The 23,017-nt window shown below is 40.6% G+C and overlaps 1 protein-coding gene across 2 annotated transcripts in view; it reads left to right on the top strand.

Annotated features, from left to right (window-relative positions):
* Positions 1-2,717: 2,717 nt before the first annotated feature.
* Positions 2,718-23,017, top strand: part of TTC39C (tetratricopeptide repeat domain 39C) — a 39,279-nt gene continuing 18,979 nt past the window's right edge. The window contains exons 1-6 of one of the 2 annotated variants that reach the window (XM_075416310.1): positions 2,718-2,993; positions 13,587-13,635; positions 15,157-15,285; positions 16,272-16,386; positions 19,823-20,177; positions 21,457-21,625. In XM_075416310.1, the coding sequence (XP_075272425.1) occupies positions 2,848-2,993; positions 13,587-13,635; positions 15,157-15,285; positions 16,272-16,386; positions 19,823-20,177; positions 21,457-21,625 (963 nt within the window). In that variant the 5' untranslated portion in view covers positions 2,718-2,847. Of the gene's footprint in view, positions 2,994-13,586; positions 13,636-15,156; positions 15,286-16,271; positions 16,387-19,822; positions 20,178-20,217; positions 20,283-21,456; positions 21,626-23,017 lie in introns of those variants that run through there. The other variant, XM_075416311.1, reaches the window with a different exon arrangement.

Here is a 23,017-nt window from a genome sequence, read left to right as displayed (position 1 = left end):
CGAGCTGTTGGGGCAAGGGGAAAGCTGGCCACCAGCTGGTGAATGATGAAATTATTGGCTGATGAGTGCCTATTGTACTGACCATAGTATGCTACCAGGAATTAAAAAAAACAATAAGAAAGACATTTACAGTGTTGGTAGACTGGGAAGTAACTACAAGCTTTGAAAAGCAAGTACAAGTCATCCATGTAGCTCTGTTCACTGTGGTTTCCTCACTCCCCCAGCCATTTTTAGCAGCCTGAATCAGCGGTACCACATCCTCCATGTGAACTAAACTAACTGCAGCCCATCACAAGACCTCATCTGCTGTTACATGGCAGGTAGGGAGACTTCCAGCCCTGCTGATTTCAAATCCAGTTCTGCAGGAAAATGCGGTTCCAGTGCAGTTCACAACATGGGCACCACAAAACTGCTGCTGCTCAGCTGCTGAAGTCAAACTGCAGATGTCATACTGCTTCATTACTGGTGCTTAAACGTGTTACTTCTCTACTTCAGCAGTTGAAATGCAGTTTCATTCTGCCAATTTTTTCTGTAGATTTATGGCTGTGTTTCTGGAGAGTTGATTTAGCTACTCACATCTTGAGTTTCAAAATTAATAGCTAGCTACTGGCTAGTTATAAAAGCATTTGCTACAGAAAATAGATTATCAGTGCCAGCCCTGAGCAAGGTCTGGAGCAACTGGGTGCTAGGAAGATCTCAAAGCATTCTAGCTCCTTGTGCGTGGGGCCAAAAACCTGCAGAGAGCACACAGCCCTGCTACACTATTATTCAAACACAGGGGCTAGGAAATAGGAGTCTAGCTTTGGAGAAACGGAGTAGGTGTTTCGCAAATGACTTGGCTCTTCACTGCTCCTCAGGAATGGCACTTGGAGGTGTGAGTTAGCCTTCTCTATACCGAGTTTTCAGGGAATCCATAAGGAGATCAATTGCTTCTTGATTGAATCAATTACACACAACTAAGGGAAAGGATATTATAAACCACTCCACCATGAGTCCCTGCCCACAGCATCCTGCATGGGAGATAACCTTACAGAAGTAATTTTTTTCATCTAGAATGCAGTGTCTTGTGAGAACACAGGTGGTGAAACTGCAACCTGCAACTTCCTTATAGCGAGGGTGCTTAAATATCTGGAGTCCAAATTTCACAAATAACCTGTGAATACATGGGAGAACGTGTCATTCCCCATTCACGCTGTGCTGGCTTCCTACAAGCCCTTGAGGATTCCTAAGCTGCGTAGATCATGCTGTTCTGGAAATGTGCATTGTAACAGAAGGCATGTTCTCTTTAAAGACCCCCTCTGAGTAATCGACCTCTGCTCAGTAAGATGGAGGGGCTGGGAATCAGCCAAAGGACCCGACTCACACCTGACAGATTTCAGAAGCCTCCCAGCATCAGACAAGTCTCGCCTTTCAAAAAGCATTGTCTCGAGAGGTTTTTGGTACAGAGTATTTCCCGAGGCGGTGGTAGTGATTCCCACAAGACATGTACCGAAATACTGCCACTTCATTCACAGGAAGACAGATGTTTTTCTTGACAGGGAAGAGGGGTTGCTACTAAAAAGTAGAGCGTGGTCCCATTCTTTTGTATGCTAGCAACGCGGGGTGGGGGAGAGCGGGAAGTCTGATCCTTAAATTTTCAGAACAGCAGCTGTAGCACGGCCCTAGCTGTCAGGAAGCAAGACCAGGTCGCAGGTAATAGCCTTCGCCTTCACCTAAATTTAAGTGCAGCAAAGAAAGCCTCTTCCTTCAAAGGAAGCTGAAAACAACTTGGGTGTATTTTCAGCGTCCAGGTACCTGGCCATTTTTGGGTTGGAATGGATACATTCATGCAAGTGTACTTCCTTACTCATGCTGTGTCTGGAAACACGTGTGCCTGAATCAAACTTGCAAAACGCCGCTTTTTGCCGTCAGCGCCACGTGCGAGTTCACATTGCTGCAAATAGAGGTGGGCGTCAGGAGTTAGGGGGTAAATTCCTAGAAACCCTACAGTTTCCCAAACTTGCACTGGGGAGGTCACAAAGTCACCATCGTAGAAACGAGGAACTTCGGCCACTGACTAAATTCGCTTTAACAAAATAAGAATAAAAAAATCACTCCCTCGAAAAGGGAACGTCGCATTATCAGGGGACTTCATCGCTTCCCACCCAAGGCCCGGCCGCGGCCCCAGCTCCCGCATCCCACCCGCGGAAAGCCCCAGCGGCGTTTGCGAGGAGCCCCGCGGCGGTGGGGAACCCGCCTGGCGGGAGGGAGCCGGCAGCCACCCACCCGCGCTGGGCCCACCGGCGAGGTGTGCGGGCGGAGGGAACCGCACCGAGGGGGAAAAACCCTGAATGGGAGCAAAGCGAGCGCCACACCACAACTCCCTCCAAGCCGGGCATCGGCCCCCACCTCCCTCCCTCCCTCCCTCCCGCCGTGCCGTCCCCAGTGCCAGCGGGACGGCAGTCCCCAGACAGAGAGCGAAAAAGGGCACCCGAAAGCTCCGCGGGGACGAGAACCGGCGCCATCTCGCCCCGAGCGCACCCGCCCGAGCCGCCTCCCGTCGCCCGGCGGCCGCGCATGCGTGGCCCCGCCGGCGCCTGCGCGCTGGGCAGCCAGGCGGGCGCCGCTGCTTTCGGAGGGCTTGCGGGCGCGAGGCGGCTGCCGCGTCGCCGCAGCGCGGGCGGGAGGGGAGGGGGGGAGGGAGGCGCCGCGTTCGCGCCTCGGCGGGCACCGGGCGCCCCCGGCTCCTCCGTCCGGGCGCTCCGCGGCAGCACCGAGCCGCCCGGGAAGGGTCGGCGGGCAGACAGACAGATAGGTAGGTGGGTGGGTAGGGGAGAGCCGGCTGGGTCCCGCTGCCTCCTCATCGTCATGGCCGGCTCGGAGCAGCCGCCGCCGCGGCGGGAGGACGGGGAAGCGCCGCTGCCCATCGAGGACGCGGAGCTGGCGCTGGCCGGCATCAACATGCTGCTGAACAACGGCTTCCGCGAGTCCGACCAGCTCTTCAAGAAATACAGGTAGCCCCGGCCGCCGTCCTCCGCCGACCGCTCCGCGGGCGCCTTCCCCGGCCGCCCCCCCTCCGCGCACCTGTCCCGCTCACCCACCCGCGCCCGCGCCGGCCCCGCTCTCCCCTCAGACGGGCGGCGGGGCCGTGGGGCCCGCAGGGCCCGCCGCCCTCAGCCTCGCCCTGCCCGGCTCCCCGGCGGGAGGGGGGGGGGGGTTGGCGCCCCCGGTCCCCGCCTCAGTCTGCGCCCTCGCGGGGCGGGGGCACGCGTGGTTCGCCTCCGCGGCCCGGGGGTTGCGGGGTCTCGGCGGGTCCCTCGGGAGCGCCGGCCTCGGGGACGTTTCTTGGGGGGGTGGGGGGGCTCGCTCCGGTGCTCTGGTGCTGGTTTCAGCCGACGAAACGGACACCGGCGAAAGGTCCTTCAGCCCTGCTGCGGCTGTCTCCGGGCTGCGGGATCGCCCTCATAATCCCTGCGTACCGCGCGTCTGGGTTTGTGCGTGAAGCAGTCCTCGACAGGAGTGGCGTTAGCACAGCGGTGTCAGTCAGTCTTAAGGAAAAGCTTGCCTACACCTTTGCTTTTCGCCAGGGGAGTAACGCGTTCCACGCAAGCTTGAGCCGCCGTGGCTGCGCATACGTTATAAATAATTAATATGTGCTATACTGCTGTTGTCAGTGTGATTAAAAAGTCTTTGATTGGCTTAAAATAGCGCTTCCTGGTGATGGTGTACTTAGGTACGTAGATCTTACTTACAAAAAGGATGTTTGGAGCATGGAGGAGGGAGTGAGACAAATTAAGAAAACTCCCCTTATCAATAATAGAATAATGACCTCGCTGTGTACCTGCCACAGGCTAATATTAAACAGGTCGTTGTGTCTTTAGTGCGTACTGCTGTGTTACATACATAATGCTGTTGTGTAGAACTGACTGGAATATTGCAGGGGACAAGTAAGGTCCCAGTTCTGCATTCCTCACATGCGTGACGTGGGGCTCACATTCATGTGAAGTTGCGCCCTGTGAGTGACTGACGTCTTGAGCCTGTTGGAGTTGTCAGTTGTTCTAGGTCTCTAAGGAACCTGTTGGTTCCTGATGAGGTTTCCTCTCCTCCGCTTTTGGTTGTGTGCTTTCGACACCGTCTCCCATAACATCCTCCTAGGGAAGCTCAGGAAGTGTGGGCTGGATGAGTGGTCAGTGAGGTGGATTGGGAACTGGCTGAACGGCAGAACTCAGAGGGTTGTCATCAGCGGCGCTGAGTCTAGTTGGAGGCTGATAACTGGTGGTGTCCCCCAAGGGTCAGTACTGGGCCCAGTCTTATTTCTTCATCAATGACCTGGATGAAGAGTTAGAATGTACCCTCAGCAAGTTTGCTGATGACACCAAACTGGGAGGAGTGGTGGATACACCAGAAGGCCGTGCTGCCATTCAGCGCGACCTGGACAGGCTGGAGAGTTGGGCAGAGAGGAACCTGATGAGGTTCAACAAGGGCATGTGCAGGGTCCTGCACCTGGGGAGGAACAACCCCATGCACCAGTACAGGCTTGGGGTGGACCTGCTGGAGAGCAGCTCTGTGGAGAGGGACCTGGGTGTCCTGGTGGACGACAGGTTGACCATGAGCCAGCAGTGTGCCCTGGCTGCCAAGAAGGCCAATGGCATCCTGGGGTGCATTAGGAGGAGTGTGGCCAGGAGGACGAGGGAGGTTCTCCTCCCCCTCTACTCTGCCCTGGTGATGCCCCATCTGGAGTACTGTGTCCAGTTCTGGGCTCCCCAGTTCAAGAAAGATGAGGAGCTACTGGAGAGAGTCCAGCAGAGGGCTACAAAGATGATGAGGAGACTGGAGCATCTCTCCTGTGAAAAAAGGCTGAGGGAGCTGGGCTTGTTCAGCCTGGAGAAGGCTACGAGGGGACCTAATAAATGCTTATAAATATCTGAAGGGTGGGTGTCAGGAGGATGGGGCCAAACTCTTTTCAGTGGTGCCCAGCGACAGGACAAGGGGCAATGGGCACAAACTGAAGCATAGGAAGTTCCGTCTGAACATGAGGAAGAACTTCTTCCCTCTGAGGGTGACGGAGCCCTGGAACAGGCTGCCCAGGGAGGTTGTGGAGTCTCCTTCTCTGGAGATATTCAAGATGCGCCTGGACAAGGTCCTGTGCAGCCTGCTGTAGGTGACCCTGCTTCGGCAGGAGGGTTGGACTACATGACCCACAGAGGTCCCTTCCAATCCCGACCATTCTGTGATTCTGTGGTTCTGTGTGCCATTGCTTGCTCTCAGGAGTGTGGATCTGGAAGTAGTCTAGGAATTCTAAATATGTGCAGATTCTTATATTGTATAGTAGTGCTAGGGAGTAAAATTGTTAAGATTCCTATTTGCAAGACACAATTTGACACTCTTTTGAAAGAGTGAATAATAATCTCTTCTGCAAATTGTTCTGTTGGGTATCTAGAAGGTTTGTTAGTTAGGGTTTCTTAAATGCAGAAATCTACCTATCTTTTCCTTTTTCCAGATGTGGGCTTTTTTTTGTTTGATTTTTTATTGAGAAGTGCCTGTAAGTTCAGTGTACTGTTTGATCTTGGCCTTTAAACACAACCTGCAAGGAGTAAATAGGAATTCTTCCATTAGATTAAGTGGTTTTATGATTCATAAATTGATAATCGCTGTCTTAGTTTTTAAATGACTGTGAATATCTCTAGCCCTGTCTAACTCGTGCCAAAATTCTTAGCAGGGTTGCTCTTGCTGTGAACCAAAAGACCTTCACTGAATTGCGGATTAGCTGTATGTTGAAACTTTGTATTAGCGGCAGGAGAGAAGATACAGCAAAGTATGTCCAAATTCCTATAAATTTGGATTGTGGACACACATGCAGTGAGGTTGACTTTTTTCCCTGAACGGTTTTTGGTTCTGTGCTTGTCTTGGGTGTGTTCTTCCTACAAGAACTGAAGTAATGCTGTAACATGTTTCTTTGCATACAGTCTTAACTGAGTGTATTTCTGTTGAAACTATGAAACAGAACCCATCCTAAATGGGACTGGTAAGCTAAATGAGCAGCTTTTGGGAGCTCTCCATAATTTAATATGGATGCTTGTAATTTGCTGCTCTAGAGCTTAAAGATGTGCGATGAAATACAGCTTTTCAAACTTGATGAGAATGTGTGTCGTCTGTATTTCGAGTGACCTTTTTTATAGGAAGTGTTAATTCTAGACTGCTGGCTATGCAGGTAGTTTAGCTCTGTTTCAGAAGCTTAACAGTTATCAGATGAATCCTAGAAGTGAAGAGAGGAATGGATTTTTATTTTTTTTTTTTCTTGCTATGGAAGATGTATAAGAACCTACAAGACTATTTGGAAACTCAATTATTCAGCAAAACTTCAGTTTTGTTAGCCACATAATTGAAACTAATTAAAGCTGCTTCTTAGAAACTATTGCTCCTGCTTTTTAATACTTTAATTTTTTCTTCATTTGCCACCCAAAGGATTTTGTGAAAAATTAGTTTAAATGAATGCTGCTATCTTTATGGGATGGTAGACATCCTTGATGAGTCTAAGGACAACTGTCATTCCAAAGCAGGCGGGATCTGTTTCTTTCTTTGCTATTCTGCGTTTTTGCATCTTCCAGAAAGCTGGCTGATGAGCTCAGTATCACTTATATTTGAAAGCTGGTCGTAATGCAGTCCTTGAGGAAACCAGGGTAGAAATTGCAACTGTGTTTCATACATGTAACTGCACCCGTAAAGTCTTGCCTTTGCAGAGTGGCGGTACTTTGAAGTTATGGGCTATAGAACCATTGTTTCTGTGTTGGGCGTGGGAGAATAGCACGTTGTCTTTTGGTGTTTAGAGCTCATATGTATCTATTTAGAACTGAAGAAGTTGGGTGAATGCCTCAGTTGTGTTTCAGATGGAACGTGTAGTTGGAACTGCTTTGATTATCACTGTAAAGCGGTTAATGATTTATCAGGTGAAATTTGTGACTTGTTTTATTTTAAATTATACTTGAGGGAAGATGTCTGGGTTTGAAAAATCATTTGCAAGTAATGTTGACATCTGCATAGGCTTTTTAATGATTTTTTTTTTTAAGAAGTCCAGATCCTCCACCTGCTAGTGGTGACAACGTTCTGAACATGGTTCAAATGCCGATGGATGTAATATTTTCGTAAATCTGCAGCAGACAGCACCACTGTCTTTAGCGCTTGTAGCAGTCTCAGATACCCACAGTGCTAACTCATATTTGAAACTGTCAGATATCAGTCTTTCTATTCAGTTTGAACAATGCTGACACCATTCCAGTTCTCATTGGTTTAAACTTTGAGTGCCTGTGAAAGCCTCAAGGGCTGTGGAGGTTAACCAAGGACATAGGCATTGGAGGTGGAGCCCACAGTTGTCCCATGAGATGGTGTCGTTTTGGTGAACCACTCTGACACTAGCAAGAAAGCTGAAATTGGAATGTTCTTTCTCCCCTTCTTGCTTTGTGGATTCCTAAACATTTAAGAAGAGAAGAAACTGTCAAAATACCTTTTTTTTTTTTTTCTTCTGATTCTTCACTTCTTAAGAGCATTTGCAATTCAAAAATGATTTAAAACTTCCTCCAGCTAAGAGGAGAGAAGACAGTGTCAAATAAAATTGGGAGTTTTTTAGCTGAATGTTGACTCATAACATTCAGTTTAAGATCAGGGATATTATCTTACAAGAAATCCGGCAGTCTTCTGTCTCCTACCGGAGAAACGTTTGACTGTGTGTGAATGACTCTTACTTCTGAGAAGGCTTGATGAAGTTTTCAACTTGTATGTGAATGAAAAGAGAAATGGTACAAGACACATAAGTAAAATGTATATAAGATCATCTCCAAAGAAGAAAATGAAGATGATGTAGATGAAACAGAATTCTGAGACGAAGTGTGTAAAGATTTAGAGAATGGGGTCACTGTATGAAAACATGCTGTACAATCTGCTAGGGTAAAGCAGAACATGGAGAAGAATGGAAAGCTGGAGGAAATGGGAAAGTGAGAAAAAAGCTTAGTACGGTTACTTTAAAAACCCGAAATTTTTAAAGTTCTGACATGTTACAGTATATGTATTCATAGACTTACAAAGTTCAGTAATGGACCAGAAATTCCATTGTGTGTAGGTATTTGAATGTAATATTACTAATTTAAAGCAGTGCCTGTGGCTCAAAGTATTTCGATACTCAAATACAAGTTGAGACAAAGTGACGTTAAGCCAGCATTGATCAGCAGGTAGAGTGTGGCCCATGTATGAACAGTCTAACCGCTGTTGATATTCTTGTTTATGGAGCTGTGTTTTGTGGCCTGCGTGACAGAGACAGGTGTTGTCGCCAAAAGAAGTGGTAAGAGGGGCAGAGGGAGGTTAAGAGATCCATTTGGCATTGGGAGCAAAATCTGGTAGCTAGAAGTCCAAGGGACAGAAAGCTTAGCAAAAATCTGAGTTTATAACTCAGAAGTTAGAAATCAGGTTTTGTGGAGATGGCAGGAGAGGTGAGAGTAAGCAGACCTTATTTTAACACTGAAGAAATTAACTCTGTGAAAGATATAGATATTTTAAAGACTTTTCACTCTTGTTAGTGTACCCATTCGTTGATCTACTATTTCTAGTAAATTATTTCAGGCTATTGTGATGGGATGGATATGTTTTTGTTTTAATATACTTCAGGAACTCAGAGATGTTAAGAAGTTGTATGAAGTTGGTTAAGCTGCTACAGTTTGTCCTGGAAGGTAATTTTGGTCAGGTTAGTTGAACCTACAGTGGAAAAAGGTTTTGCAAAAGGCCATAATTCTTATGGATTAAGAGTGTGCAATTGGACAGTCAGTACAAATCAGTTGATATAACTAGCTTGTGTCTCAGCTTTGTAACTACTTTTCAAAGTAAAGGTGCAATTTAAAATGCTTGTCATAATTCGCAGTGTTTTGATATTCTTGTGCATCTAAACTTAACAGCCTGAAGTTAGAGAAAAACAATCCCCTGTTAATTTGCAGAAGGATAAAACAGGTAAAAACTGGATGGGACAGGGCCATGGAATTATTCTTTTTATATTCCTGAATTTTTCTTTTGGTTCTGTATTTGTAGTGAAAATAGAAGCGCATACGAAGAGCTTGTTTAACAATTAAAGCAAATCTGGGCTGATTATGAAATATAAACTAAACCTAGATCTGACATCTGCAGTTTTCAATGTGTCTTAATACCGTAATGCTTTCATGACACTTATATTGCCTTAACTATTTCATATACTAATATCGGATGAGATGTGTACTTGTGTAAAGATCTGTGTTATGTTTGTAGTCTCACAAATAAATTTTAGAAAATATTCTAGAATAATCTGTGACCAAATAATGGCCAAAGGATTTGTATGTTGTTGCAGTAAATTCCTTACCTTTGCGTGTAGGTTATATGTATTTCTGCTTGCTTTAAAATAGTTGATAGCTGTTTCTATATTTATCTGTGAACTTACATGAATTCTTAATTTTTCATTATGCTTTACTGCTTTGGAGGAAAATAATTTGTTTTGTTTCAACTTGAGCATCGCTATCAGTATGATGACTGGAATTCTTAGGGGACCATGGTTAAAGTAGCAGTACCTAGAAAAGCAGGAAGAAAATGTTGGTGGGTTAATTACATTACTGAAATTTAAACCTGAGCTAGGCTGTAGTAGCTTTAGAGGTTGATGTATTTGGAATTGAAATGCTATCATGCAGATGGCTGTGGAAAAAAAAAAGAAAATACTGAGAAGCAATTGATTTTTCTTGTGATGTGCTTCAGTTCTGATTTTTTTTTTTATGGTAAAATTCAGCTGTATTATGTCAGCCTTATTAAACCAAGGCTTAAACCTCCTGGATATTGTGTGAAAATGGGGCATGGCAAACACCTTTCTTCTGAAAGTGAATCAATGTCTTAAAGATGCCATGAAATGAGGTGAATTAGGGCTTATTGGGAGAAGCCATGTCTCATACAACACCAGTTTATACATCTGGAAGAAAGGTCTATTTTGGCGGTCTTGGGCTTCTCACTTAAGTTTAGTTATACATACCAACTTTGTTGATACGTACAACCTTTTGCTGTGGTATCTTGGAGAAATGGTGCTAATGGCACAGTTTCTTATAATAAAGTTATCTTCCGAGTCCTAGTTTGATAGGTGAGGTGCAAACAGTATTTTACAAAATATGTCTGGAGACTGAAAATTTCCTCATCTTTGAGCTAATTAAAAGTGTCGAGATTTTTCCTTCAGTGGATGGAAGTTATTGCTTTGAAGTAGTGAGGACAACTTGGGTAGTGCAGTGTCCCAGTGTTCATTTGTATCCATTAAGTTCCGTAACCCCTGTCAACATTGATGTGGCCATTGGTTTGCTATTAGTATTTCCTGAAGTGCTACCTCATTCTTTTGTATCTTAACAACTTTCTGGAATCTGTCAAAAGATGTGAAAACATGTCTGATGCTGAAGGTCACTTAAAAGGAGTTTGAGCTGAGGGCTGTTTTCATGAAATCGTGCTTTTCTCAGAAACTTACTGTCATCATTAGCCATGCCTTAGTGTTTACTGGTGCCATTGCAAACTTTTTTCTTAGCTCTCAAGGAAAAGATAACCCTTGGCTGTTGAAGAATTTATCAGTCAATGTAATTGCAAAGATTGAGCACTGAATGCGGTTGTTGAAAATGGAGTTTAAACGCTGAAATTACCTTAACAAATGATTTTCCATAAAGTTGCAACTATAGTCTCTACCCAGTGAGTACGTAGGAATGTGGCAGAAGTGTTCCTTATTTTGTTTAGTGATGACAAAGTCTGCATGAGGAGCTCCTGCAGTGAAGTTTTCATGTTTTGATTGCCAAACATCATGGTCTCAACAGAAGCAGCTCCCAGACACAGTATAATATTATGCATCGTGTTTTCTTGCTTCAGGGTCCTTATGTGCTACAGCCCATATGTGCTGTAATGACAATGCTTTTTATAGATTGAGTGACTGAAAATTAAAAAGGACTAATCTGCAACATTTTACCTCATGTATTACAGATAGTGATAATTTCAGAGTAGAGTGATGTGGCTCTTGAATTTTTTGTTGTCTCATTTTTAATTGTGGTGGAAGAGTTGTAAACAATGAGCTGTGAGTGTCAAAGTGCAAGTGGGGAATCAGTTTTGAAATATGAGTTTATTTATGGGAAAACTTCTCAGTGTTACTTGGACAAATATGCATTAAAATACTTAGACAAATTTTCATTGCTTGCAGTAAGCGCTGTGATATCTTTTGCAATTTTGGAAGAGCAGTTGGCTCCCAACTGTAACTACCTGCGTCATTTTTTTAACATAGTATAAGAAATTACCAAAGAAGAAATATAAAGGCTTTCAAAATGCGTATTTAAATGTTGATACCTTCACATGAATGTGTTTGCATTCTTAAGAACAGGCTCTTAAAGTCCTGAAGAGAAAAGAAGACCAAGTTTTAAAAAAATATTTGAATAGTAAGTCCAAATTAGCCTATGTATTGAGCTGCTGAAACAGCATATATATGCTGTTTGATTCGCAACCATGTTCCTGTTTATTCAGTTTTAGTGGTTTCACTCCCAGACATGGCCATTATTCAAGTTGTTCTATTCAAAAATATTGTTCCCATGGACAGGGAATCAGTTTACCTCTAAAGATGATGCATTCTAGGGTTTATTAAGCTTCAGTAACTATTTCTACAGCAGGAGGATCTTTTTTATAAATTCATTTGCTAATGAAAATAGTCTAGAACTTAAAATATTTTCATATGCAACACTTTCACTATTTATTCTATAAATTCCACAATATTTAATTTGTATTTATGTTTTTCTGATAAAACCCATATCTATATTGCCAAGGAATGCCTGAATGCTACTTTCTTCTGAGAGCCAAGTGCGTATGTTCCTAAGCTTGCTGGATTTGCTTATGTGCATTTCAGAGGGGAAAAAAAAACCCCTCAAAATCTTGATTTTATTGTGCAGAGTTTTAGTAGGAGTGTAATACTTCTCAATTTTACAAGTAAACTTTTTACAGGTGTTCAGATGCTCAAATTTCAGTTATTTCAATAAAGTTATTTCTTTAGAACCATTCCTGGTAATCGTGCCACTCTGTCCCAGCCAAAACCAGCACATAGTGAATTACAGTTTTCAGTTTGGATGAAAACTTAATAATCAAGAAGTGTAAACTAAGGCTCTTATTGAAAAGTGCAGACCTAATTAACTATTTGTTATGTCATGCATTTTTATTTTTCTGGTTATATTCAAAGACTGTTGTGGTTGACTTCTTTTAATTCACTCTGATATAAACAATCTTTCTCTGACAATCTTCTGTTCTGAATGGACTTCAGTGTGATAGGTTGATTATCTAGAGGTGCCCACCTGCTTCCCTCCCCAGAACTTCTTTCTCTCTCTGTATGTAAATGTAAGTAAGCTCAAAAATGAAACACTTGATTTATTTTTGAGCTTCCTTGAAAGTATGATGTAAGTGCAACTTTGTACGTAAGCACATAAACACAAAAATTTCTTGTGCTGGTCTGTTCAGCAGTTTTAGATCCATTGGGTGTTGATAATGCAGTAGTGTGACCTTGAAATGTGTGGCGGAGGTTATGTGCTGTGGAGTATGGTGATAAGATGGGCTGCTGAATGGGTCCCGCACGCCTCATGAGTTGAAAAGTGGATTATGAGATAGCCATGTGCCCTCTGCAGCAAGAATTCATGCTGAAAGTGCCAACTGGAGCAAGTGTAACTTGTGTAGCTGATTGCTGCTGCTCTCTGTAACACAGCTGTTGGTAGAGAACAGACCAGGTACTGAATAGCAGAGGCATTCACTGGCAGCTGTTCTCATTGGTGTGCCAACAAACGGGAAAATACCTTCTTTTTTTTTTTTTAAAAAAAAAAAAAGCCCTCTGTGTGACACTGCTGGATCCTCATGGTCTGTGTGACTATGGTAGTCCTGAAGCTTGAGGTTTTGGCTGCCTGCATTTTTTGATCTAGCAGTTGATTTCACCCTTTTGGAATATCCCTCCCTGCAAACAGGCTAGGTGAAGCATCTTAAAATTGTTCCACGTGGTGTAGTAAGATATGTATTTTGGGCTTGAAACAAAGCAGCTATAAAATCATAAGCCTTGGAAGAGCTTAGTATTTCCAGCAACTTATGTTGTGTGGCATATGCATTTTTCTGAAATGTGGGTAGATTAACTTAAATTCACAGGAACAGGGAGAAGTGGGAATCTCTTAATAGAACCAGTTAACATTTGTCTGCTAGGTCAAACTTGTAGTGATGGATCATAGAGAAGAGTAGAATTAGTGGATTTTTAATTTTCTGTAGCTCTTAAATTTTTTTGACCTGCACTGAATGTGTTTTGATGGCAGTAGTTTCTCTTAAAAAGTATCTACAGCTTAATGGTGGAAAAAAATATTTTTAAATATATATTCAAGTCTTAGTGAAAATGACAAAGCTTTTGGCTTTCTGTTTCCATTACATCTTGCAGAATGATACAACATTTATTTGTAACTTGATACAAAACCTGCAAGATTTATTTACAGATGTGTAAGTTAAAATCAACAAATGAAATATTGATCTTTGCCATAGGAAATAAGTGCAAATATAGTAACTGCATTTTGTTTTCTTTACAGAAATCACAGCCCATTAATGAGCTTTGGAGCCAGTTTTGTCAGTTTTTTGGTGAGTTGATGGGAGCAGAGAGTATATGTGTCTTCTCTTGTGGTTAATGTTTGTGCACGCGTGTGTTCATAAACGGTGGATACTCTAATTTTTTTCTTTTTATACGACTTAATTTTTTAAAAGTTTTAGATTAAATGTAGCTAGAAAACAAGTCATTATATAAAACTTGTTTACTCATGTGGCTTAAATAGAAAGGAAAGGTTCTGTGATTCAGCTTCTCAAATGTATGAAATATTTATGTGTTCCATTAAAAGAGCCATAATAAAACCCTCCTTTAAATGAGCAGTAGAGGTATTATTAAAACAATACTCATGAATGCTATTTTCCTGATAGCTTTTGCTATTGAAAATTTCTTCATCTGTACTGCCAGGTGAAAGTTGTTTATTCAATTCATTCACATTGTTTCCTTCTTGAATATATGAGAACTGAGAGTATTGACTGACTAGAGAGTTGTAATGAGCAAGTTAGGTCTGTTAAATGCTTTTCTTCTTTTTTTTTTTTAAAGTATTAAAAATGAGAATATCTTACGTAAAAACTAAGCAGGTGTATTAGAAAATGTTTGGATCCTGTTTTTTAGACTGTCCTTATTCTGACTTTGCTGCTTAATCTTTAATTGCACCAGAAATTATCTATGGTAATACTCTTTTTAAAGACAGAATTTATTATAATATGCCAGAAATAGATACATTGTAAATGAAATTAATTTGAATTTTCTCTAGTGGCTGTAGACTATGCCATATGGAAAAATATATTGCTTAGGAAACCTCCTGGGGCATGTGCTTGCTTTTAAGTCAGTGGAGAGAAGAAACGAAAGAGGGAGAAATCTCTCAGGCTTGCTGATCTGAATTGATGCACTGAACCAGCGTAACATCACAATGCAGCATCGGTGGATCTTGAAAATATCTTGCTTAGCTGCTGTTCTAAACATAGCAGCAGCACTTGTGTGCCCATGTCATTCAGATCTTTTGTTTAATAAAGCAGCAAGAAAAGAAGTTACTTGTCCCCTGGAATTCTTTCTAAATTCGTTCAGCAGTAGTTGGAGTTGTATGCATTTTTTTTTTCCTACTAGGAATTGTGGTTATTATTTTGAAAAATGCAGTAGCTGTTACTTGTTACTGACTTTGGAGGTCTGTTATTTATGTGGATGAATGACATAAAAAGCAGTATCTGCACAGATGCAAATCGTGCCTTACATAACAATAATTGAAAATTAACTTATACAAATCCTACTTCTGCTTAATGTAATGTGACGGTGCATTCAGTTTGACTGCATATGAAGCTTTGTTAAGACAAGGGGATAGGACTTAATATATTGTTTTGATTTGTCTTGGAATTTTGGTAAAGTGCTCAAATCTCTAGTTTGTTGTTTCTGTGTAGAAGTATGTGTATTGACCTGTGAGTGTATAAATAAGTTTTTGAAAAAAAAGTGAGTTTTTATTAAAACTTTTACTCTCCTATAGCTTTTGCAGAAATAAAAATATTTGTGATTTTTACCATTCAAATCTATTCTGTTTCTGGTAGAATGCCATGATGACATTTGAAGAAGAGAAAATGCAGCTAGCGTGTGATGACTTAAAGGCTACAGAGAAACTTTGTGAAAGCGAAGAAGCTGGAGTTATAGAAACAATCAAGAATAAAATTAAAAAGAATGTAAGAACATTATCTGTAAAGTACGGAAAGTTGTATTGGATAAATATTTCTGGAAACTTCCTTTCTGTCCTCTTTGTATTTGACAATACTATTTTTGACATGTGAAGAGCAGTTGAGATTAACAATAAATTTAGAAATTAGGTCGAATAGTTTGCATGTATTTCCTAAGTATCAGAAAATACTTGGGGTCAGGTAATTCCTCTTGTAAAGCCGCAGGTTGTGTTGATGTTAGTAATTATTTTCTTAACACCTCAAATCAGTGACTTACTCAAGTTATTTCAGGAAGCTTGTAGCCTGTCTATTTCTAGCTAACTTTAAATCATACATGCTCTAATAATGTTCAGAAGTTGTGAGACTGAGACTGCATAGTGCTGTGTGCCAGACATATTCCTAGGGAATTTTCCTTCTTTTTTTTTAGATTTTTCATTCTGAATAATGAAGGAAGAATAAAGCATGCAGATTGAGAACTAGTTGAAGTAGTAGTATAGAAATGTCGAGTGGCCTGCCTAGTGTGACATAGCAGATCTACAGCAGAAAAAGAAGCCATTTCTCTTCAATATTTAGTTTACTTGATAAAAAGTATTGAACCTGACGTACATAACTCTCTGCTCTTAAGAGGCACTGTATTTTCCCTGCCACTTGGCATATACCTCTTTCTGTGCTTTTCCATCTAACATATTTTAGTTTCATGTCTGATGTATTTAGTAATAATTACATGAAATTTAAATCTGTTCTGAGTATTTGTAGAATATTCACAAAAATAATTAATGGCATATATGTAAGGTTTCCCTGTTTATTAAGTAGGAGCTTGCTTGATGAGCTGTCAAAAACTTTCACCATAGTTCTGAACTTCAAAATGCTGAATTAATTCAGTAGTAGTACCGCTTGCTGTTAATATTGGATTTTTTTTTTAATTTGTCATGTTTAGACCAGTATTCTGTATTGTCTTTGGTAACATTTTTCTGTGCTCTGTGTATTCCCAACAGGTTGATGGACGAAAATCCACTCTATCCATGATAGATCGTCTGCAAAGACAAATAATTGTAGCAGACTGTCAAGTCTACTTGGCTGTGCTCGCATTTGTAAAACAAGAGTTATCAGGTGTGCTGTGGCTTTAATGTTTAGTTATATTTTTTGCATGATCTTTTTAATAAAGCTTGATCGTAAAGTGGCAAAATGTCTGTCAGCAAAGATGATTGTTTTGTAAGAAAGAGCACCGTTCCATTTGAAACATTCCAAGATTCGAACACTTGCCGAGCTATTGATGTACCTTTGTGTAGGTAGTAGTATCATAAAATAAGTTGGATTGCTACAGATTACACCTTTTTGCTTTGTTTGTACCAATGATCATTCAACTGATTCTTCTGAGATGGGTTGGAGTCCTTTACATGTTCCTATAGAGGCATTTGGGGAGTTGCTACGAAGACGGGTGGCATCTGAGTGCTTCATGTGGTCTGCAAGATAAAAGAGGCTATAAGTCCAGGCCGCTGAGAAAATCCTAATGTCCCATATGCATTATGTTCATGACGACTCAAGAAGATGACAAACTGCCAGTGAAAGTAATTTTAAATGAAGCGTGTTGAAGATGGAGCTGCTGAATCAGTTCTTATTCTCTGGTCACCAAAGTCCGTCCTTGCATGCCAAAGAGATTAATCCTGTCGTGTTGAATACAAACCTTCTCGTCTCAGCTGCAAAGCTGTTTCTAATGTTCTCTTGCATTCCTGGATCTCTTACATAATCTTAAAACATGCCTTCATCCGTGAGTTTATAGAAAACGTGGTCAAGGTCATATACAAAGTGAGTGCATTTCCTGCTTCTTGCTGAACCAGTGAAGACAAAGAGATGTCAGTGAAAACCCTGCTGAAAACCCAAAAGAAATCAGAAATACCATTCAGATTATTTAAAATAACACTAAAATCTTCAGTCAAGGACCTAATACTTTCTGTGATGTGCAGACTTGGTTTCTTCCAAGCCATGATGTCAAGAATGTGTTTGGTTCTAGCTAGCAGAAATTTTGGGGGTATTTCTGTCTACTGTGTATGTACTGCTGCAGAAAGGTTTTCTTACTGGTTTTGATGCAGTTCTGGGTTTTTGTTTGTGGTGTGGTTATTTTTTTTCCCCTCTCTTTGAAGCATTTTTCTTATTTCAGTATGTATTCTGCAGCTGCGTAACTGGGTTGGATGCTGTAACTGAGGGTGGTGTCTGTTCCCTTTCTCTTGTCTGCTGCTTGGAGAACTGAAGTGGGTAGCAGAGTAGTACAGAACATGCAGTATATTTGGGTTACTCTAAAGAGTAAAAAGTATACGTGAAATCTTTAGTTGAAATTCCAAGTGGTTAAATGCCACCTCAGCGACTGCTAGTTACTGTCGTTGCTGAACTGTTGGATCCATTATTTCATTTTTTGACTATATTATCTTCCTGATTATGAATAAACATCTTTTGTTTTTATCGTGTTTCCATACAGAAATAGCAATCAGAGTATTGAGATGACTGTACTTTCAAAAAAAAAAAAACTTTCAAAAAAAAAAAAAAAAGGCATTCTTCAGAGGCAGATAAATATTTCTGATCAGTGGATGGGTGAAAAATTTATTGTGTTTTTATTCCTGGAACAGCTTGACAAGAAGCATATGATGACAAGCCAGCTGCTCTCTCATATGCCTAACACATTTTAGATTTTCCTTTCCACCCTCATGGATATATTAGAAATAGTTTCATCATAAAGTTAGTAACACAGCAACTTATATTAGCTTCCCACAGCATTATTGGACTAGCTTTTCTTGATATTTCCCACTGCTGTCATGGATCTGACTCCTTTCAGAAGTTCATGCTGGGAAATCATCTCAGTGATATGGCTTGATTTAATTTTCGTGTTTAAAATGTCAGAAATTAATTGTTTTAATGTGATAGATTGTTTTCTCTTAGTATATCAAATCTATTAGGGTTATACAGTGTTAGTGAATGGTTAATGGCAGCGCACTGGTGGAAATAAAGCCTAAAACTATGTTCCCCCCCACGTATTATCCTTTCCATTTGTGTGTGTCAGAACAACAGTAGTTAGCAGAACCACTGTCTCTAGGATAAGTAAAATGCAGGTTTTTCCGTATTAGTTGTCTGCTGCATTGCTGTGCATAGTGGTATGAACGTTCCTCTTGTGGTGAACCACTTAACTTTCAAAATATTCTGTGCAGCCGAAAAGTGACCTAATTGCTTAAAATTAAAGTAACGTTAGTCTTGTAATGCAGCTGAATCGTGGCAGGGCTTTACATTTTTTATTATAACATTTTAATATGGAACTCACGGTAGAGGACTAATTTTTTTAGTACTTTTAAGTTCATGTTGACAGAACCCTTCTGCCACAGCTGAGAATACATATTTTGCAGTCTTTCTCAGTGTGATTTCTTAAGACTATCAAACTGGCTTCATCCTCTCTTCATACAACAAGAATACAGAAAGAGGTAGTCTAGTCAGTGATGATACTTTCTCTAAAAATGTTTTTTTTGTCATTGGAAGGATTTTGTCAAATATATCAAAGGCTTATAAAGAAAAATTTGGTATTAATAGTGTTTTTATTTTCTTTGACACACCCCACCTGTTATGATCTAATTCTGGCATCAGTTATATCACTGATCTCTGCAAATTAGGTGATAACCTGTTTAGAACACTGCTGCTATAACCATGCTTTTTTATTCTCTCATTTTTAGTTAACTCCTTGTCACTGCAATTCCTAACTCTCAGTGCTCTGTCACAGACAAAATGCTGGTCTGCTTTTAGAGTTAAAAAATGTACAAATATATTCTGTGTTTGTTTTCTGTTTACTGCTTACCATTATCCAAGGTTGTGTTATAACCAAGGTGAACGCTGTGTAAATAGGCAAATTGGATGTCTTCATCTTTTGGTGTCAAGTCTTTCTTTACCCTTCTGTAAAGAGGGCAATGAGACTGAGAATTCTCGCATTCTCAACTGAGAATGCTCAAGACCAGATTTTTAGGGAAATTTAGGTACCCAGTTTGCATTTGAAGTTGAGGAAGCTAGGCAGCTGCAAAATGTTTTAAAACCATAAAATTTATGCATTGTTTTATATTTTCTATGATTTTATCTAAACCAAAGCAAGGGGTTTTCTTAGTATTTTCCCATCAACTGTCTTTTAATGTCAATTTGGCTTAAGAGGTGTAATCTCTTCTTTGAATTTTACTTCTCTCTGTTTGCTAGGCAGCCATTTCATCTCCACTCTATAGTGGACAGAATCCAGCATTACGTTCTTGGATTTCTCTGTTTCTGACAGTTGTATTGCTACATAGCTGAAAGGAAGTCCCTTTGTATTACATGCTGTTTTGAAGTCTCTGGCTGAAAAGCACTTATGTTTGTAGTACCCAGTATGAAAGACCTCTTCAAGACGACGGTAGCTATTGCAAAATCCTTTATACAATAAGTTAATGCAAATAGAGAGAACTTCCTGGGATCTGTGAAACAGCGTTTACTACTTACTGTGTTCCACTCCTGAAATATGTCCTTGAAATATTTTTTCCTTCATTTTTAGCATACATAAAAGGTGGGTGGATACTCCGAAAAGCCTGGAAAATTTACAATAAGTGCTATACGGACATTAATACACTTCAGGAAATATATCAGAAGAAAACAACTCAGGAATCCTTGACTTCTGATGCTGCAAATGATAATCATATTGCTGCAGAAGGTGTAACGGAGGATTCGCTAAACAGACTGAAAGGTGCTGTTAGCTTTGGATATGGACTTTTTCATCTTTGCATATCCATGGTGCCCCCAAACCTGCTCAAAATCATCAACCTGCTGGGTTTTCCTGGAGACCGCCTACAGGGGCTTTCTTCACTGATGTATGCAAGTGAAAGTAAGGACATGAAGGCCCCTTTAGCTACGTGAGTAGCTATATTGAAATGCTTTGGTAGATAACTTAGTACTGAAAGTAAATGGAAAAAAGTCAAAACCGAAAGGTCATGTTGCTTTAAAGGAAACAACAGCAGGTAAAATAAACTTGTAGTTTGTTGTTTAACATGCCATGGTTTAGTAGATTCATCACTTACTAATGTATGAGATCTCTCTGCTGTTAGTTATTTACGTGTATTTGGGGTTTGTGTCGGTATATTTCTGTGTTGTTCAGTATCTGCTATTCTAATGTCTAGTAATTTATATGCCAGCAGACTAAATAAAAGCACCCCCTGAAGGCTGAGTAAATTTACCCAAGTTATATTCTCTGCTATGGAGAGCATACTATTTTGTAGGAGTCGTTGTCTCACTTGGGTATTTATCCATACTATTAGCCAAAGATCTTTTCCAGTTTATTTTTATTTCTAGTATCTGAGTAGAATAGGATGTTCCCTTATAGTCTTTTTAGAGGAGTATTTTCCATGTACTTTTTTTCCCAAGCCTTCATACCGCATGCAGGTCTTTTTACCAGGTGAAGGGTTAGCCGGACTTAATTTAAACTGCCCTCATAAATGGGTTTGTTATTCCATTATCGCCAAATTAATCCTTTTATTACTGGGCCTACTGCAGGTACCATCAGATGTCACTTTTGAAACATTGACAGCAGAACTGAAGTTTCTTCTGCTTGAGAAGAATTGGATTTCTGATTGGTTAAGAAAGCTTAAAATTAAATGTTCCTGTTGATTTGTTCTTTCTGCTTTCTGGGGAAGAAAAATGGTATTTTTGAGGGTGTTTCCTTCTTCAGATGGTCTTGGAAGTCTTTGTGCTCTGCCCTTGTTTCCAGGAGCGATGCAGGTCATGTAGATGTCTGCCCTTCTGAACAGTGGATGTATTTCTGTTTAACATTGATTTCAAGTGTGTTGTCTGATGTGTGTTTAGTTTTGTTTATGGGGTGTTGGGGATTTTTTTTCCTTCTAATGATCGATTGGTTTTTATTTTTTTAAATAGTTGTAAAGGCTGAACTGCTTTGATGCTGTGAGCTCACCTGTTACTTTACCTTTGGGTAGTGTGCACTGAATTGTATGTTCAGGTGCAGTTTAGGAGTACATACATTGATGTATGGCAATAGTATCGTGTGTTTTAAAGCCAGGTTGTATAAGAGAAGATTTATATCTGTCTTTCAGAATTGTTAAAAAAATTTCCTGTGTAGAATGTTATCCTTAGATTTCTGTTTGTGAGCTGTAATCCTTTTTACTCTCGTGTTTCTTTTAGATTAGCTCTGTTGTGGTACCACACAGTTGTTCGTCCCTTTTTTGCCCTTGATGGCAGCGATAACAAGGCAGGGTTGAAAGAGGCAAAAGAAATTCTCGCAAAAAAAGAATCTGCGTATCCAAATTCCTCTCTGTTCATGTTCTTCAAAGGAAGGATACAGCGATTAGAGGTACTGCAGGTTTTCTTCCTTTTTGACTGATTTCTTCCCCTCACCCTTTCTTCTTTTATGATTTTCTGATGTGAGCTGTGCAAGCTTCAGCAGATTGTGACTAAAGATATAGAGATATGAAAAGATAAGTAAGAAGAAAGGATTAACTCCTTCCTAGTTCCAAGTTCATGTTCCAAACCTGCTTTTCCACTACTTCTGTCTGAATTAATGGCACGTTGAAATTCTTTTTCAGCTACTCGATATATTTGTAGCTCTGTGCTAAAAGGAAGTGCTTTTAGTCACTCATGAGTTTCTTGTGGTATAAATAGCTATTTTAGTTTTGCTTGACAAGCTAAATCTGAGTATTATCTGCTGAGTACATGGCATTTACTTCCCCTTTTCATTTTATGCATATACAGCTGATTCTTTGCAATAATTTCCCTCAAATAACTGCTTTTGCTTTTAAGAGGTCAAACCAGGATGTTTTCTGTTGTTAAGGGTGTATTTACTGAAAATACGTTTGAGAATGCGGTTGCAGAGTGTTACTTAAACACTGCAGCAGCCTCGCGGCTTTTGGCTGAGTTACTCTTTAAGAATCTATGATAATACAGGACGGTGATGGGTACTTCAAACTACTCAACTCCTAGCTGCTGCTCTTATCAGACTGGAATATTAAGAGCAGAGCAATTACATGAACAAGAAAACCCACCACAAAAGCACAAAACCAGAATGTTCAAACCCTTCATCTCAACATCATAGTTACAAGAGCTAATCCAGATCTTAATATGGATGGTCATTATTTGCTAGGGTATCTGAGAGTTAATTTAATATTTTGAGGGAGGTAGCAACAGTAGCAGAGTGGGGGGGGGGGCGCGTTTCTGTGGCCTGGCAGATTTTGCAGGCATATTCTTGCATGGGGTTTGAATATTGTTTTTCTTTTTTTTGTCGTCTTTCTAAAAGCAAAAGTACGTTTTAAGAATTACACTGTTGCAGGCAATCTGTCAGTCTTTGGGAAGTATTGCTGTTTTCCAGGTGGGAAAGATTTTACTGGTCTTTGTTCAGTTATATGCTTATTCCATTCTTGTGGTAAAAATCAAATTTGTTACGAATAGTTACCAAATGAGCGTAAGTGCAGTTAGAAATGTAAATATGTTGATGGTCAGAGTATGACTTGGTATTTGGAACTCTTTTTTTCATGTTTAGTGTCATGAGGAATACAATTCAACCCTTACACAATTGTTCTGACTTTCAGGGCAAGCTAGGGCAAAATTATGAACTTAGTTGTCGGTAGACGGAGTATGTGTTTCTGTGTGTAAATACAGGAGATAGGTTTGGAATGACTGTCAGTTTTGTGTAGACAGTCCCTTTCTGGAGTACTGTTGTGTTTCAGAGTTCTTTACCTGCTATCTTAGA

Source organism: Opisthocomus hoazin, chromosome 3 (assembly GCF_030867145.1).
Source record: "Opisthocomus hoazin isolate bOpiHoa1 chromosome 3, bOpiHoa1.hap1, whole genome shotgun sequence".
Classification (NCBI taxonomy): Eukaryota; Metazoa; Chordata; class Aves; order Opisthocomiformes; family Opisthocomidae; genus Opisthocomus; species Opisthocomus hoazin.
The sequence above is the reverse complement of the archived record's forward strand: the minus strand, read 5'-3'. Positions and strand labels throughout refer to the sequence as shown.